Source organism: Monodelphis domestica, chromosome 4 (genome assembly GCF_027887165.1).
Source record: "Monodelphis domestica isolate mMonDom1 chromosome 4, mMonDom1.pri, whole genome shotgun sequence".
Lineage (NCBI taxonomy): Eukaryota > Metazoa > Chordata > Mammalia > Didelphimorphia > Didelphidae > Monodelphis > Monodelphis domestica.
In genome coordinates, this window is record NC_077230.1 from 413,004,346 (window position 1) to 413,017,810 (window position 13,465).

The 13,465-nt window shown below is 43.5% G+C and overlaps 1 protein-coding gene across 8 annotated transcripts in view; it reads left to right on the plus strand.

The window, feature by feature from the left end:
• The window catches only part of MORN1 (MORN repeat containing 1), a 262,334-nt gene that overhangs the window by 248,716 nt on the left and 153 nt on the right, over positions 1 to 13,465 (plus strand). For 6 of the 8 annotated variants that reach the window (XM_056795980.1, XM_056795986.1, XM_056795983.1 and 3 more), the window contains one exon: positions 2,259 to 4,449. In XM_056795980.1, coding sequence (XP_056651958.1) covers positions 2,259 to 2,386 — 128 coding nt within the window. In that variant the 3' untranslated portion in view covers positions 2,387 to 4,449. Of the gene's footprint in view, positions 1 to 2,258; positions 4,450 to 13,441 lie in introns of those variants that run through there. The other 2 variants (XM_056795982.1, XM_056795981.1) reach the window with 2 other exon arrangements.

Here is a 13,465-nt window from a genome sequence, read left to right on the forward strand (position 1 = left end):
GCCAGAGTCAGAGAAAAACCTAACCCATGAGCCAGTTTTTCCAGGAATACTTTGGATTTGTATACTCTCCTGGAGGAGGTAATATTTTTAATGAGGGATGAAAGGAAAGGGAAAGGAAGAAGAAGGAAGGGAGGAAGGGAGGATGGGAGGAAGGAAGGAAGGAAGGAAGGAAGGAAGGAAGGAAGGAAGGAAGGAAGGAAGGAAGGAAGGAAGGAAGGAAGGAAGGAAGGAAGGAAGGAAGGAAGGAAGGAAGGAAGGAAGGAAGGAAGGAAGGAAAGGAGGGAGGGAGGAAGGGAGGGAGGGAGGAAGGAAGGAAGGAAAGAAGGGAGGAAGGGAGGAAGGGAGGAAGGAATTAAGGGAGGAAGGGAGGGAGGGAGGAAGGGAGGAAGGAAAGAAGGGAGGAAGGGAGGAAGGAAGGGAGGAAGGGAGGAAGGGAGGAAGGAAGGGAGGAAGGAAGGAAGGAAGGAAGGAAGGAAGGAAGGAAGGAAGGAAGGAAGGAAGGAAGGAAGGAAGGAAGGAAGGAAGGAAGGAAGGAAGGAAGGAAGGAAGGAAGGAAGGAAAGGAGGGAGGGAGGAAGGGAGGGAGGGAGGAAGGGAGGAAGGAAAGAAGGGAGGAAGGAATAAAGGGAGGAAGGGAGGGAGGGAGGAAGGGAGGAAGGAAAGAAGGGAGGAAGGGAGGAAGGAAGGGAGGAAGGAAGGAAGGAAGGAAGGAAGGAAGGAAGGAAGGAAGGAAGGAAGGAAGGAAGGAAGGAAGGAAGGAAGGAAGGAAGGAAGGAAGGAAGGAAGGAAGGAAGGAAGGAAGGAAGGAAGGAAGGAAGGAAGGGAGGAAGGAAGGAAGGGAGGGAGGGAGGGAGGAAGGGAGGAAGGAAGGAAGTATACTATAATTATAATGATCAAATGTGACCCTTGAAGAAAAGAAAATATAACTTTCACTTCTCTGCAGAACTGAGAGACGTTGAGAGTAAAACAATGCACCACTGTTAAACTGGGATTCTGTTTTGGTTAGCTTTGCTAAACTGGTTTTCTTTTATTCTCACTTTTATCCTGTTTTATGGAATGGCTCTTTGGAGAAGGGAGAAGGAAAGCGATGTATTTGGAAACTGGAAAAAAAAATCAAAAGATATCAATAAAGTATTTTTTAACTGAATGTTCTGTGTTAAACGAGATTGTAGATTTAAATTTGGAGGGCATCTTAGAAGATATCAAGTCCATTCAGTTATTTGATAAACTGAGGTCAGAAATAAGAAGCAATCTGCCCATGATCACACAGGAAATAAGAGGCAAAGCTGAGATTTGAACCCAGGTCTCCTCCAAACCCAGGGCACCTCAAATCAACAATTTTTAAAATGTCATCACTGAATCATCGTGCCCCACCTTTTGCAGGGCAAACTCGCTCCTGTTGGCCCTGCATGCAACACACAGATACATTCCTGGAGCACTCCAACCCAAGACTAGCTTTATGTACTTTCTAGTGCCAAAGCAAAGGGAGGCCAGTGAGCCACAGCAGCAGAGTAGGGCCATTCCTACAGAAGCCAACGCTTTGTTATTTCATATTTTCTTTCTTTATGGTTTCTTCGACATTGAAAGGCTCCAGATTGTTTGCAGAAAAGAAACCTTTTCTTTTTAAAATAATATCTTGAGAGATCTTAATTTCTCATTTTTTCCATTGCACGATTTCAAAAGAAGCTTCTAAGCAAGCCAGGGGTGACTCAGCCCCAGGGTTTAGTCACCTCCAGCAGCACCTCTAACACCTCACATGCCTAGTGAAGACTGTTAAGTTTTATTGGTGCCTCTTGTTTTAATGATTTGCAGATAGAGTCTCTCCTCCACTCCCAGGGCCACCACAGTCACCTCTCTGGGCTGTGTATGCAGTTTGGGGCATCTCTAGGCCCCATGCTTTGAGGAGGAAGGTGCTTCCTTGCCTTCCTCTGGGGCCTAGTTTGATTATTGCCATCAATGTAAGATTTCACCTCGTGTCTGATTTCTTTACATTTTCATTTGTAGTGATTCTTCATGTTGTTTTCTCATTTCTTCTCGCATCCGTTCCTACAAATCTTCCCATGTTTCTCTGCCCCCAGAGGAGACAATCCTTCTCTACTGCCATACCATGATCAGCCTAGGTGAAGGTGAGAGGGCTGTGAGCCCAGGGATTGCACATCAATGGCTTGTTCAGAGAATCTGCTCTCCAATTCTGCCATCAGGCCATCCTGCCGGTGTGTGCACAGCTGACAAAACCCTTTCCTCTCATTTCTCTCCCAGGTGAATATGTCATCATGGTGCAAGAGACAACCACGCCACCTTTTCTAGGCCGGACACTCCCCACTGCCTTCCTCCATGTGAAAGTTTTGCCGAAGAAAAAGCAGAAAAATCCAAGACACTCCTCCTAGAGAAGCCCACCTTCCCCGCATTGGGTAGGACCCATCAGGCCACTGGAGGTGATGCTTTCCCTTTTTCTATCAAGCCCTTGTGCTGGCTAGGTCCTTCCACCTGTATCAGGAGATGCTCTGGGACCCATCAGCCCAGGACCTGGTGCCCTCGTCCTTCCCCGGGTAGATGCCGCCTGTTCCACCCATGCTCTCCTCATTTCTCTCTGATCTGAAAGAAAACACAGTATTCCCAACAAATTCCTGGAGAAATCCTTGACAACAAAGGGCTGGGCATACCTTCTGCTCTTCTATGTGGGGAGCAGCAAATTCAAACACGTCTGGGTTTCATCAGGTCTCCAAAAAGCCCTTTTCTAATTTGACGTGCATACAGTTTTGGTCTTTGGCCCCAGATCTGCTAGGGAATAGGCCAGCTCCCGGGGCGTCACGTCTTAGGGGTCGCAGACCCTGTGTCCCGTATGGATCGCCCCTAGCAGCAGACATCCTGCCCTCCTGCTCCAACAATGACACAACTCGCCCCCTCCTGCCTCCTGTCAGGTAGGCTCTGACATCAGTCTGGGCCAAACATCTCCAAGGCTGGCCCCCTGGCCCCCCAGATCTCCCCCAGATCTCCACCACTTGGGCCTGGGGTCCCAACAGAAGGGGGAAATCAGAGGACAGAATCCTTTTGAAGTGGGAAATACTCAGGAGCCCCTAAAGCATGTGGGAGGTCACACATACCAATGAATTCCTTTTTTCTTTTTAAACCCTGACCTTCTGTTCTAGAATCAATACCGTGTATTGGTTCCAAGGCAGAAGAGCGGTAAGCGTTAAGCCATGAGGGTGAAGTGACTTGCCCAGGGTCACAAGGTCTGAGGTCTGATTTGAATCTAGGACCTTCCCTCTCTAAGCCTTGCCCCTTATCTACTGAGTCACCCAGCTGCCCCTGAATCCCTATTTTTCCAGTCAGTCTGCTATGCAAGCAAAAAACGGTCCAGATATAGTGTGTGTGCCATGCTGGATGCAAAATTGTCCACTTTCCTTGTTGTCTTTTCTGCTGTCTCATTTCCAAACTCCCATCGTATTGGGGTGTAGTAGCCAGTCCCTTCATCAGAGAACTCCCTCGCAGGCTAGGGGAGCTTGGAAATGTGTGTCCAGCTAGCAGTGTGCCCCCCACCAGCCCCACGCAGGAGACCCTCAAGCCAGGCCCCCTGCTTTAAAAAAAGGTACAATTTGGTTTGAATGATGCCTCTTGTTTTTACCTCACTCTCATCTCTAGAAAAATCGCTATATTTCTATGACTCTCCACCCTCCCCACAACCCAAGAACAAACCCTCCCTGCTAACAACAACATAAACAGCGACTCCACCACCCACAGCGACTGCCTCTGATAAAGTCCCCACCACTGGGCCCCACAGTCCCCGAACCAAGAAATCGCACTCTGCTCTTCCTGATCTTTCCTCGCCTCTCAGCATTTCTTCTGGCACAATAATAGTCCATGCCAAGCCGGTGCCCCCCTGTTCATCCATCCTCCCATCAACAGGCACCTTCTTTGTCTCCAGTTGGTTTGGTTTTTTGCTACCACAAAAAAGGGCTCCTATAAATACTCTGGTGTGTGAGACCCTTTTTTGTGTGGCTCTCCGACCTCCTCTAGGGTTATGGGATTGCTGGGTCAAAGGGTGACTTTTTCTTGAATCATCCAGATCTAATTCTCTAGTGAGATTCTTTGGGGGATGCCGGGTAACTCACTAGTTACCACCGGATGCTTGAGTTGCAGGCAATGTGTTGTCTGGGGACTGGCACATGGAGCCAACCCGAGCCATGCTCCGAGTGGCTTTGCCAGGCGATGCCATGAGCACCAGAGACATTTCTGGGCTCACTGATTGGCCTATATTCTCACTAATGGAACATCCCCTAGCAATATTCACACCCAGAGCAAGAAAGCATTTCCCGCCCATAACATGTTCCCTTTGAGACCAGGAAATGCACCAAATTCACACTTGGAGGTATGGGGAAAGTCATAACCCAGTCACTAACAGTGGAAAGGAATCCAGAGGCAATAAAGACATAATTGTTTTTTCCGGAAACATTTTATGTCTTTGGTGTCCCATTCGTGAGGCACGTGCCCCCCCAAATGTCCCCCTTGTCTGTCGGAAAAGTTAAGTGTTTGCAGAAGAAAGTCTCCGTGGAGCAAAAGCATTCTTAGTACAACTGGTCAGACCGAGATATGGGCTTCGAAACTTGTCCTTCCAGACAAGGCAGACACTTCCTATGGCCAATAGGATGAGAATAAGCAAGCATTACTCATGTTCTGCTAGTGGATTTTAAGATTTACAGAGCTCTTTTTCTTCTTTTTTTCTTCCTTCCTTCCTTTCTTCCTTCCTTCTTTCCTTTCTTCCTACCTTTCTTTCTCTCTTTCTCTCTTTTTTCTTTCTTTCCTTCCTTTCTTTTTTCTTTGTTTTTTCTATTTTTTTCTTTCCTTCCTTCTTTCTTTCTTTTTTCCTCTTTCTTTCCTACTTTCCTTCCTTCCTTCTTTCTCTTTTTTCATCTCTTTCTTTCCTACTTTCCTTCTTTCTTTCTCTTTCTCTCTTTTTTCCCTCCTTCCTTCTTTCTTTCTCTTTCTCTGGCTCTCTTCTTTCTTTCTCTTTTTTTATTGAATCTTGGATGTCATTTGGTATAAGGAGTTCCCATTAAGGAATAAGCTACAAGTTTGTACTCTTAGCTTCCATGGGCACTAGAGGGAAGTGATTTACCCAGGGAGTCACAAAACACTCTTTCTTCGTTCCAACACTAATAGGTATGTAGTACAATATGATTCTCCCATTTTATAGATGAGAATACCAAAGCTCAGTCGTGGAATGCCCAGCCCAGGGTCTCACAGCTAGTTAAATGTCACAGCCAGAATTTAAACATCGGATACTACAGAAAGAACTTGGGATTTGGATCCAAATCCCAGTTTGTTCATTTAGTATCTGTCTTTGACCTCCTTAGAGTATGTGCCCAGTGGAGGAATCCAAAGGCAATAAAGACATAATTAGTTTTCCTGTAAGCTTTGTCTGCCTTTGCTGCTCTCTGTGAGATAACTAGCCCACTCTTTAAAGAGGCCTCCTTGGAAAAAGCAGCGCAAAATAATGGCATACAGACACCAAAACACGATGGGGGAGGACTTGGATTAGAATTCCACCTCAGACTCTTCCTAGTTATGGGACCTTGTAGAAATCACTTGCCCTCTTTTTGCCTCAGTTTTCTCATATGGAAAATGGAGGAACAATAGCACCCACCTTGCAAGATTGATGTGAGGGTCAAATGAGATTATATTTTCTAAAGCATTTAGTATCACTCAGCACACAGTAGGTGGTATTTAAATGTCTCTTTCCTTTCCTTACCCTCTCCTTCCTGACCCTGTATAAATCACTTACCTCTCTGGGCATCAGTTTTCTCATCTATAATATGGGAAGGGAGGTGAGCTCATTAACGTCTGGGGAGCCATCTAGTTCTAAGACTATAATCCCACGATGGGCATTTGTTTTTCTGTAGATTTCCCAGATTTAAAACATACTTTTTGGTACATGAATCTTGTGACATGCCTGGTATATACTACTACTACTTCTACTGCTACTACTACTATTGCTACTATTACTGCTACTACTCTACTGCTATTATTGTTACTACTCCTACTATAACTATTGCTACAACTACTATGACTACTATTACTGCTACCACCCTACCACTATTACTGCTGCTACTATTACTATTGCTCTTGCTACAATTACTACTGCCACTATTACCATTACTACTGCTACTACTCTACTGCTCCTATTACTACTGCTACTATTATTACTGCTACAATTACTGCTACTACTACCACCATGACCACTGCTCCTATTACAACTACTGCTACTACTCTACTACTATTACTCCTGCTTCTATTACTATTATTACAGTTACTATTATGACTAGTATTGGTCCTGTTATACTTTCTACTACTATCACAACTACCCCCACCACTAGCTTGTTTTCCTACAGTAGCACTTTAAGGTTTGCAAAGCACTTTACAATTATGGTCTCATTTGATCTTCACAACAACCCTGACAGGAGCTCTTATTATTCCTATTTTGTGGGTAAAGAAAAGGAGGCAAACAGAGGTTAAGTGACTTGCCTAGAGTCACTCAGCTACCAAATGTCTGAGGCAGAACTTAAATTCAGATCTTCCTGACTCCCAAGCCTGGAATTCTATCCACTAAACCACATGACTGCCTAGATATTTAATAAATACGTAATGACTGAGATCAACCCAGTTGGTGGTTTTATCCCCATTTAACAGATGGGCAGACTAAGAGGTAGAGAAATAGTGATGGAGCTGGGATTTGAACCCAGGTCTCCTTGATGCTGAATCTAGCTCTTTCCAACTATGTCTATATGTATTCTCCATCTCCCAGAAGGAAGAGAAGAAACAAAGGGGAAAATGCCTGCTACATGCTGGGAATTAAGCTAATCATCTCATTAGGTTTACACAATAACCCTGGAAGGTGGGTGGCTATTATGATCCCCATTTTACAATGGGGGAAACTGAGGCATGGAGTACAGTGACTTGCCCAGGATCACTTAGCTATTAAGTGTCTTAGGGTTTTTTGCCTGCACCCTCTATCCATTAGCTATTTCTGGGGCTACAATATGAAGCTCTCTTTGTTCTGCTGAAAATGTTTCCCTTGTGCAGCCCAAAATGTACTCCTTCCTCATCTTCCTCCTTCAGAATCTTCTTCTTCATTCTGAGCTCAGTTCAGGGACTACCACCTTCCTAGAATGCTCAGATTGGACCTTTGAAAATTCTTTGAAGGCAAAGATTCCCCCCTCCTCCCTCCTCTCTCTCTCTCTCTCTCTCTCTCTCTCTCTCTCTCTCTCTCTCTCTCTCTCTCACCTGCCCCAGAACAACACAAGTATTAGATATTTAGTAAATGTTTATGAGATAAAATCTTAGAACTAGCAAGAGCTTCATAGGACAGTGAGAGGGATACAGTGGAGCCAGAGGACCCGAGTGGGAATCTTGACATTGCACCTTACTACCTGTGTGACCTCCAGGCACATACTTAACAACTCTGGCTTTCAAGTTCTTTGTCTGGAAAAGGAGGGATACCCCTAGAGCTGGAAGGAGCTCAGAGACCTTCTAGTATAATGTTCTCATTTTACAGATGAGGACAGAGTCCAGAGAACCAGACAGGATTTGAACTCAGACTCTCTGATTCCATCACACCCTGTAATTAGATGGCCAAGTTGACCTCAGAGGTCCAAATCCCTGAGTTCTTCATGACCCTGTAATATATCATTATTCAAGATGGCTGAACTTAGACACATCTGTGGGCAGACTTGGCAGCACTAATCAGTCCCAACTAGGACAAACTATTCCCAAGCTTCCCCCAAATTGCTGAAATCCGAGTGAGTGTGTTTGTTTTCTGAGCCTTCATCTCATCACTGGAAGCATTCATCCTGGTTGGCATGCCTAGGGGGCAGTGTGGCTCAGTGGGCAGGCTAACTCAGCCGGACCCCTGAGTTTATGAATGCCGAGGTTCCTTTTTCTGTGGCCTTGGAGGAAATTTCACCAGAGCCCAGGCTGGATCGTGCACAGATGATCCCTTGTTTGCTCCTGTCATGCTGCCCATTCCAAATTGGAAACTCGCCTCAGCCTTCCTGAGCACTTACGTCTCTAACAAAGAGCTCTTACGTGGGTGGCGGCGGGAAGAGAAATGGGACGGTGACAGAGAAAGCCTCTTCCCGCGGCAATTGAGGCACTGAGAAATTAATTTTCAGGTGAGAAGCCAACAAGGAAAAATTGTGTTCACATAGGAAAGATAAATGGAAGATGGCCAAAAAAAAAATTCCCATAAGCGGGTGAAACCATAAAAACCAACCAGAAAGACCAGATGACCCATCCAGCCTTCCCCCAATGATTGGACCTTTGTGCCCTTTATGCCCTTTATTCCCCACACCCACTCTTTGCCTTTTTGCCCCTTTCCACTGCTTCCCTTCTTCGCCATTTTTTCCTCAATAATATTACAAAAGGCTGGCTCCGATCTGTGCCCTGGCACAAAGGCCACACTGTTAACCAGCACATAGGCAAAGAAACTGGGCACCGCCTTAGGTGTGAGCCAGCTCAGAATGCTGAGGATTCAACTGCAAGATGCACCAGCTCCAGCTGGGAGGGTCTAAGACGGTCCCAGCCCGGCACGTGGATCGCCGAGCATCCCCATGGAGATATTTTGAAACAGCATCCTTGAAAACCTGAAATTATCCTTTGATTGGAAGGAGAGAGTTTCTCTTTTACCTGCTTGGCAGTGGAAACCATCCTGCATGAAAGCAATGGGAAGGTCGCCCCAAATAAGATGAAATCTAAAAGAGATACATGGAGAGGGAGCCTTACAATTAGTGCCCAATTGCCACAAATACAAGACGAGCCCAAGAAGAGCCTTTAGCCAGTGCTTTAGGTTCTGCAAACAATTACACGTCATCTACATCGATCTATATTTATATCTCTATTTACCGTCTTTCTATATAGAGTAGATGTTATAAATATATTATGTTATAAACATACAAATACACACACACACATATAGGATCTCATTTGGTTCTCACAGAAACTCTGATGTATGTGCAATTTTTAGCTCTATTTTACAGATGAAGAAACTGAGGCAGACAGAGGTCAAGTGGGTAAAACAGCTGTTCCTCTGAAAGAGATTTGAGAATTTAAATGGACTGATTTCTAGGAGTCAGTCCTGTGACACCAAGGGAAAATAAGTGATGCCCTTTGAGACTGCCCTGAGAAAGCTTAGCATCCAGGAGGCAGGCAACTGGCCCCCTTGGCACTCAGCCCTGGTCAGAACAGGGGGAGTGGGGTGTTCACTTCTGGGCCCCATGTTCTAGGGAGAGCTTGGATAACCAGAAGCCCAGCTGGAGGAAGGCAACCAGGAGAGTGAAGGGTTTTCAAGTTCTTTCCACATTGTGTAAGAGTTAAAATTTGGAGGGAAACTGAGGCAGGTATAATTGGAAGAAAAGACTTTTGGGGAACTCGGTGGCTGCCTTCAAATAGCCAAGAAGCCAGATGGAAGAGGAATTAGGTTTGTTCCATTTGGTCCCAGAGATACATATCTGACAAGGGAAGTGATGTGGGGAATAAAGGACAGTGAAGAATAGGGGATGACTCTGAAATCACAAATGTTGTGACCTAGAAAGGCGGTAGCAGCCTTAACAGAAATAGAGAAAGAGGGAATTAGGGTTTAGAGGAGAAAGAGAAATGAGACCTGAGCAGCTAAATGGCACACTAGATAGAACTCCAGGTCTGGAGTCAGAAAGACCTGAGTTCAAATCCAACCTCATCTGTAAAAAAAGGATCACCTTCCTCTTAGGGTTGTTTTGAGCACCAAATGAGATATTTATAAAGTGCTTCGCAAAAATTAAAGCACTCAAAAAATGCTAGCTATCATTATTATTGGACAGCTAGGTGGCACAATGATTAGAGCACTGGTCCTGAAGTCAGAAAAAAACCTGAGTTCAAATCCAGCCTCAGACACATATTAGCTATGTGATCCTGGGCAAGTCACTTAGCCCTGTTTGCCTCCGTTTCCTTATCTATAAAATGAGCTGGAGAAGGAAATGGCAAAGCTCTCCAGTATCTCTGCCAAGAAAGCCTCATAGAGTCATGAAGAGTCAGACACCCCTGAAAACAACAATAAGAATGAATCTTATTTTGAATATTTTGAATTTAAGAACCAAGGCAACATTTAGACAAAGATGTCCCCCAGGAAGCTGGTGATGTAAAATGAGTTTGGGAGTAAGATTTGGGCTAAATCGTCAGATGTGAAGACTCTCATTATAAAAGTGCATAAAATATGATGGTGAAGGAATGATGAATGGGATGATTTCAGAAGGAGCTGGGAAGACCTTCGTGAACTGATGCAGACTGAAATAAACAGAACCAGCAGAACATTGTACACAGTAACTGAAACATTGTGGGATGATCAAATGTGATAGACTTTGCTACTCACAGCAATACAATGATCCAAGACAGTTCTGAGGGATTTATGACAAAGAATGCTAACCATCTCCAGAGAAAGAACTGTTAGAGTAGAAATACTGATGAAAACATAAGATTTAGCACGTTTATTTGGGCATGTGATTTGGGATTTTGGTTTCTATAAGATTATTCTCTTACAAAAATGAATAATATGGAAATTTTTGAGTGATAATACCTGTATAACCCAGTGGAATTGTTTATTAACTCCAGGACAGGGGAGGGAAGAAGAGAGGGGGACAGCATGAATCATATAACTTTGGGAAACTTATGTGTAAAGTTGTTGGAATAAAATAAAAATAAAATTGTTTTAAAAATAAAAGTACAGAAAGATCAAATTCGGAAGAGCTCATGAGAACACCAAACAAAAGCATAGAGAGAAGGCCCAGAAGAGAGGCCTTTGGGCACAGCCAAAAATAGGGTGAGAGAGATGAACAGAGTCAATCAAAGGAGGGGATAGTCAAATTATTTCCTCACAACTTCAGAAGCAGGATTTGAACTAAGATCCTCAGACCCCAGAGGCAGTATACCAATTAGAAGGAGCATTCAAGCACCATGGAGGGTCAGTGTCAGTGAAGCCAAGGGAGGAGAGAATACCCAGGAGAAGGGAGTACTGTCATCAAAAGTGTCAAATGCTGGGGCAGAGCAGTCAAGAACAAGAAGAGTTGAAGAAGTCATCAGATTCTGCAGTTAACAGAGATTCTCTGGGAGAGGACAATGATAGTTCAACTTTTGGGGATGGCGGCCAGACTACAAGTGGTTGAGAAGAAAGAGGGAGATGAAGAGTATAGATGACTTCTCTTTGACCACAAAAAGAAAAAGAGGTAAAATCCATAGCTTGAGGGCATGGCAAGGTTAAGTGGAGGCTTTTTTTTTTTTAAAGACTTCAGGAGAAAATTGAACAAATGAGTGAAAAGTGAAGACAGAGCTAACCGTGAGCAGTAACTGCTTCTTAGGGTGAGTACAGCTTTTCCTGGGATTTCCAGGCATTCTTCCATTAACTGAGCTGTCCCATCTTTCTGATTTCTAAAACAACAAAAGGATTTCAAAATGTTGTATTTTTTTAAAAGACGCCTTTAAAATAACATCCACCAGCTGTAATGAGCCAGTGTCTGTCTCCCCATTAAAGCCAGAGAGGAAGAGGGGTTGAGTGGGATATGCTGCCACTTTCTTTTCCCATCAAGACAAAATCCCTACTTGTGCCTGAAGAAAAACAAAGAAAATGATGTTTCAGTTGAAGACAAAACAAATTGCATACAAGTAAGACAGCAGCGAAAACTGTTTCCAGGATGTCAGAGGGCAGAGTTGCTCTTTCATTCTGAAAAATGCAGCTGTAATTTTCCAGAGTGTCAAGACACATCACAGTAGCAAGGAAACCAAACCTTGTTGGGTTCATCGAGCAGGCCAGGGTCAGCTGAAAGCTCTTGGCCCCAAAGATAGCCTGCACAGAAGGGTTGGGCCTTTAGAAAGCATACCCTATGGATGAGAATCACTGGTTCTTGTCTATAATATCAAATTTGGTTTGTCACCAGAGACGGTGAGTTTTATATATGTTTTTAGTTTCATAGATGCCTTCCATTTTTTAATGAGTTGTTTTTTTTTATAAATTAGTCCTCTCTTCTAACAGAAAAATAATTAAGAAAAACCAACAGATCAAAAATAAAAAAGGTGGATGCAACATTATTTTCCTAAAGAGAGAAGAAAGTATGTTTTCACATCTCCTCTTCCAAACCAAGATTAGCCATCAAAAATGATTTGAGAAATGCTAATGATATTGGAGTTGCGGGTCAAAAGGTATACTGATACATTGTTGGTGGAACTGAGAATGGGTACAACTATTTTGGAAAGCAATTTTGTTGTTATTCAGTCATATCCAATTCTGCATGAAGAAACTGAGGCAAACAGGGTTAAGTGATTTGTCCAGGATCACACAGCAAGCAAGCAAAGAAGAAATTAGAATGTTTTAATTTCCTTTTCCAGATTATTTTATAGATGAGGAAACTGAGGAAAATGGAATTAAGTAATCTACCCATTCATCTAATGTAACCCATGTATCTATCTGAGCCTGGATTTGAACACAAGATTTCCTGACTCCAGGTCTGGCACTCTATCCACTGCATCATTTCACTAACCAGGAAAGAAAATTGGAATTATGCAAATAAAATTATTAAAATATACATATTCTTTGACTAAATACTCTATTACTGCGCTTATACCCCCAAGGAAACATTAATAAGAAGAAAGGCTCCATTTATGTCAAAATAGTTATAGCAGCACTTTTTGTGAGAGCAAAGAATTGGCAGCAGTAGATGCCATCAATTGGCTAACAAATTATGGTACAGGAAGGTAATGGAATATGGCCATGCTCTAAGAAATTATGCAACTGATGGATACAGAGAGGCAAGGGAAACTCTCCCTGAATTGATGCAGGGGGAAACAAGAAAACAATAAACACAGAAATTTCTTGTTTGTTACTCTTCAGTTCTTGCAGTTGTGTCCGACTCTTCATGACCCCGTTTGAGCTTTTCTTAGAAAAGATCCTAGAATGGTTTGCCATGTCCTTCTCTAGCTCATTTGACAGATGAGGAAACCAAAGCAAACAGGGTGAAGTGACTTGCCCAGGGTCACACAACTAAGAAATGTCTGAGGCCAGATGTCAACTCAGGTCTTCTTACATATACACAAAACACAGACAGAAACTACAACAGTATAAATGGAAAGAGCATCCCTATTACAAAGATCAAAAGTGAATGATGAATAAGTACAAAGATTGAACTTAGGAGGAGAGGGAGGGGAAGGGAAACTGAGACAAACTATGATGATATCAAAAAGATAGAAGACAGCAATAAAATCTTTTTTTCAATACACATATACTGAGTTTGTCTTCCTTTTAGTGTTTTATGTTAAGGTTATTTCTGTGTATATTCTCTCCCCTGCCCCACTCTCCATCCTCTACCTTTTTCCCTCTGTGTCCCATCAGTCAAGTTAAAGCTGAATTTTCATCTAATTCCATTTAGGCGCACTCAGCAAACATCAACTGA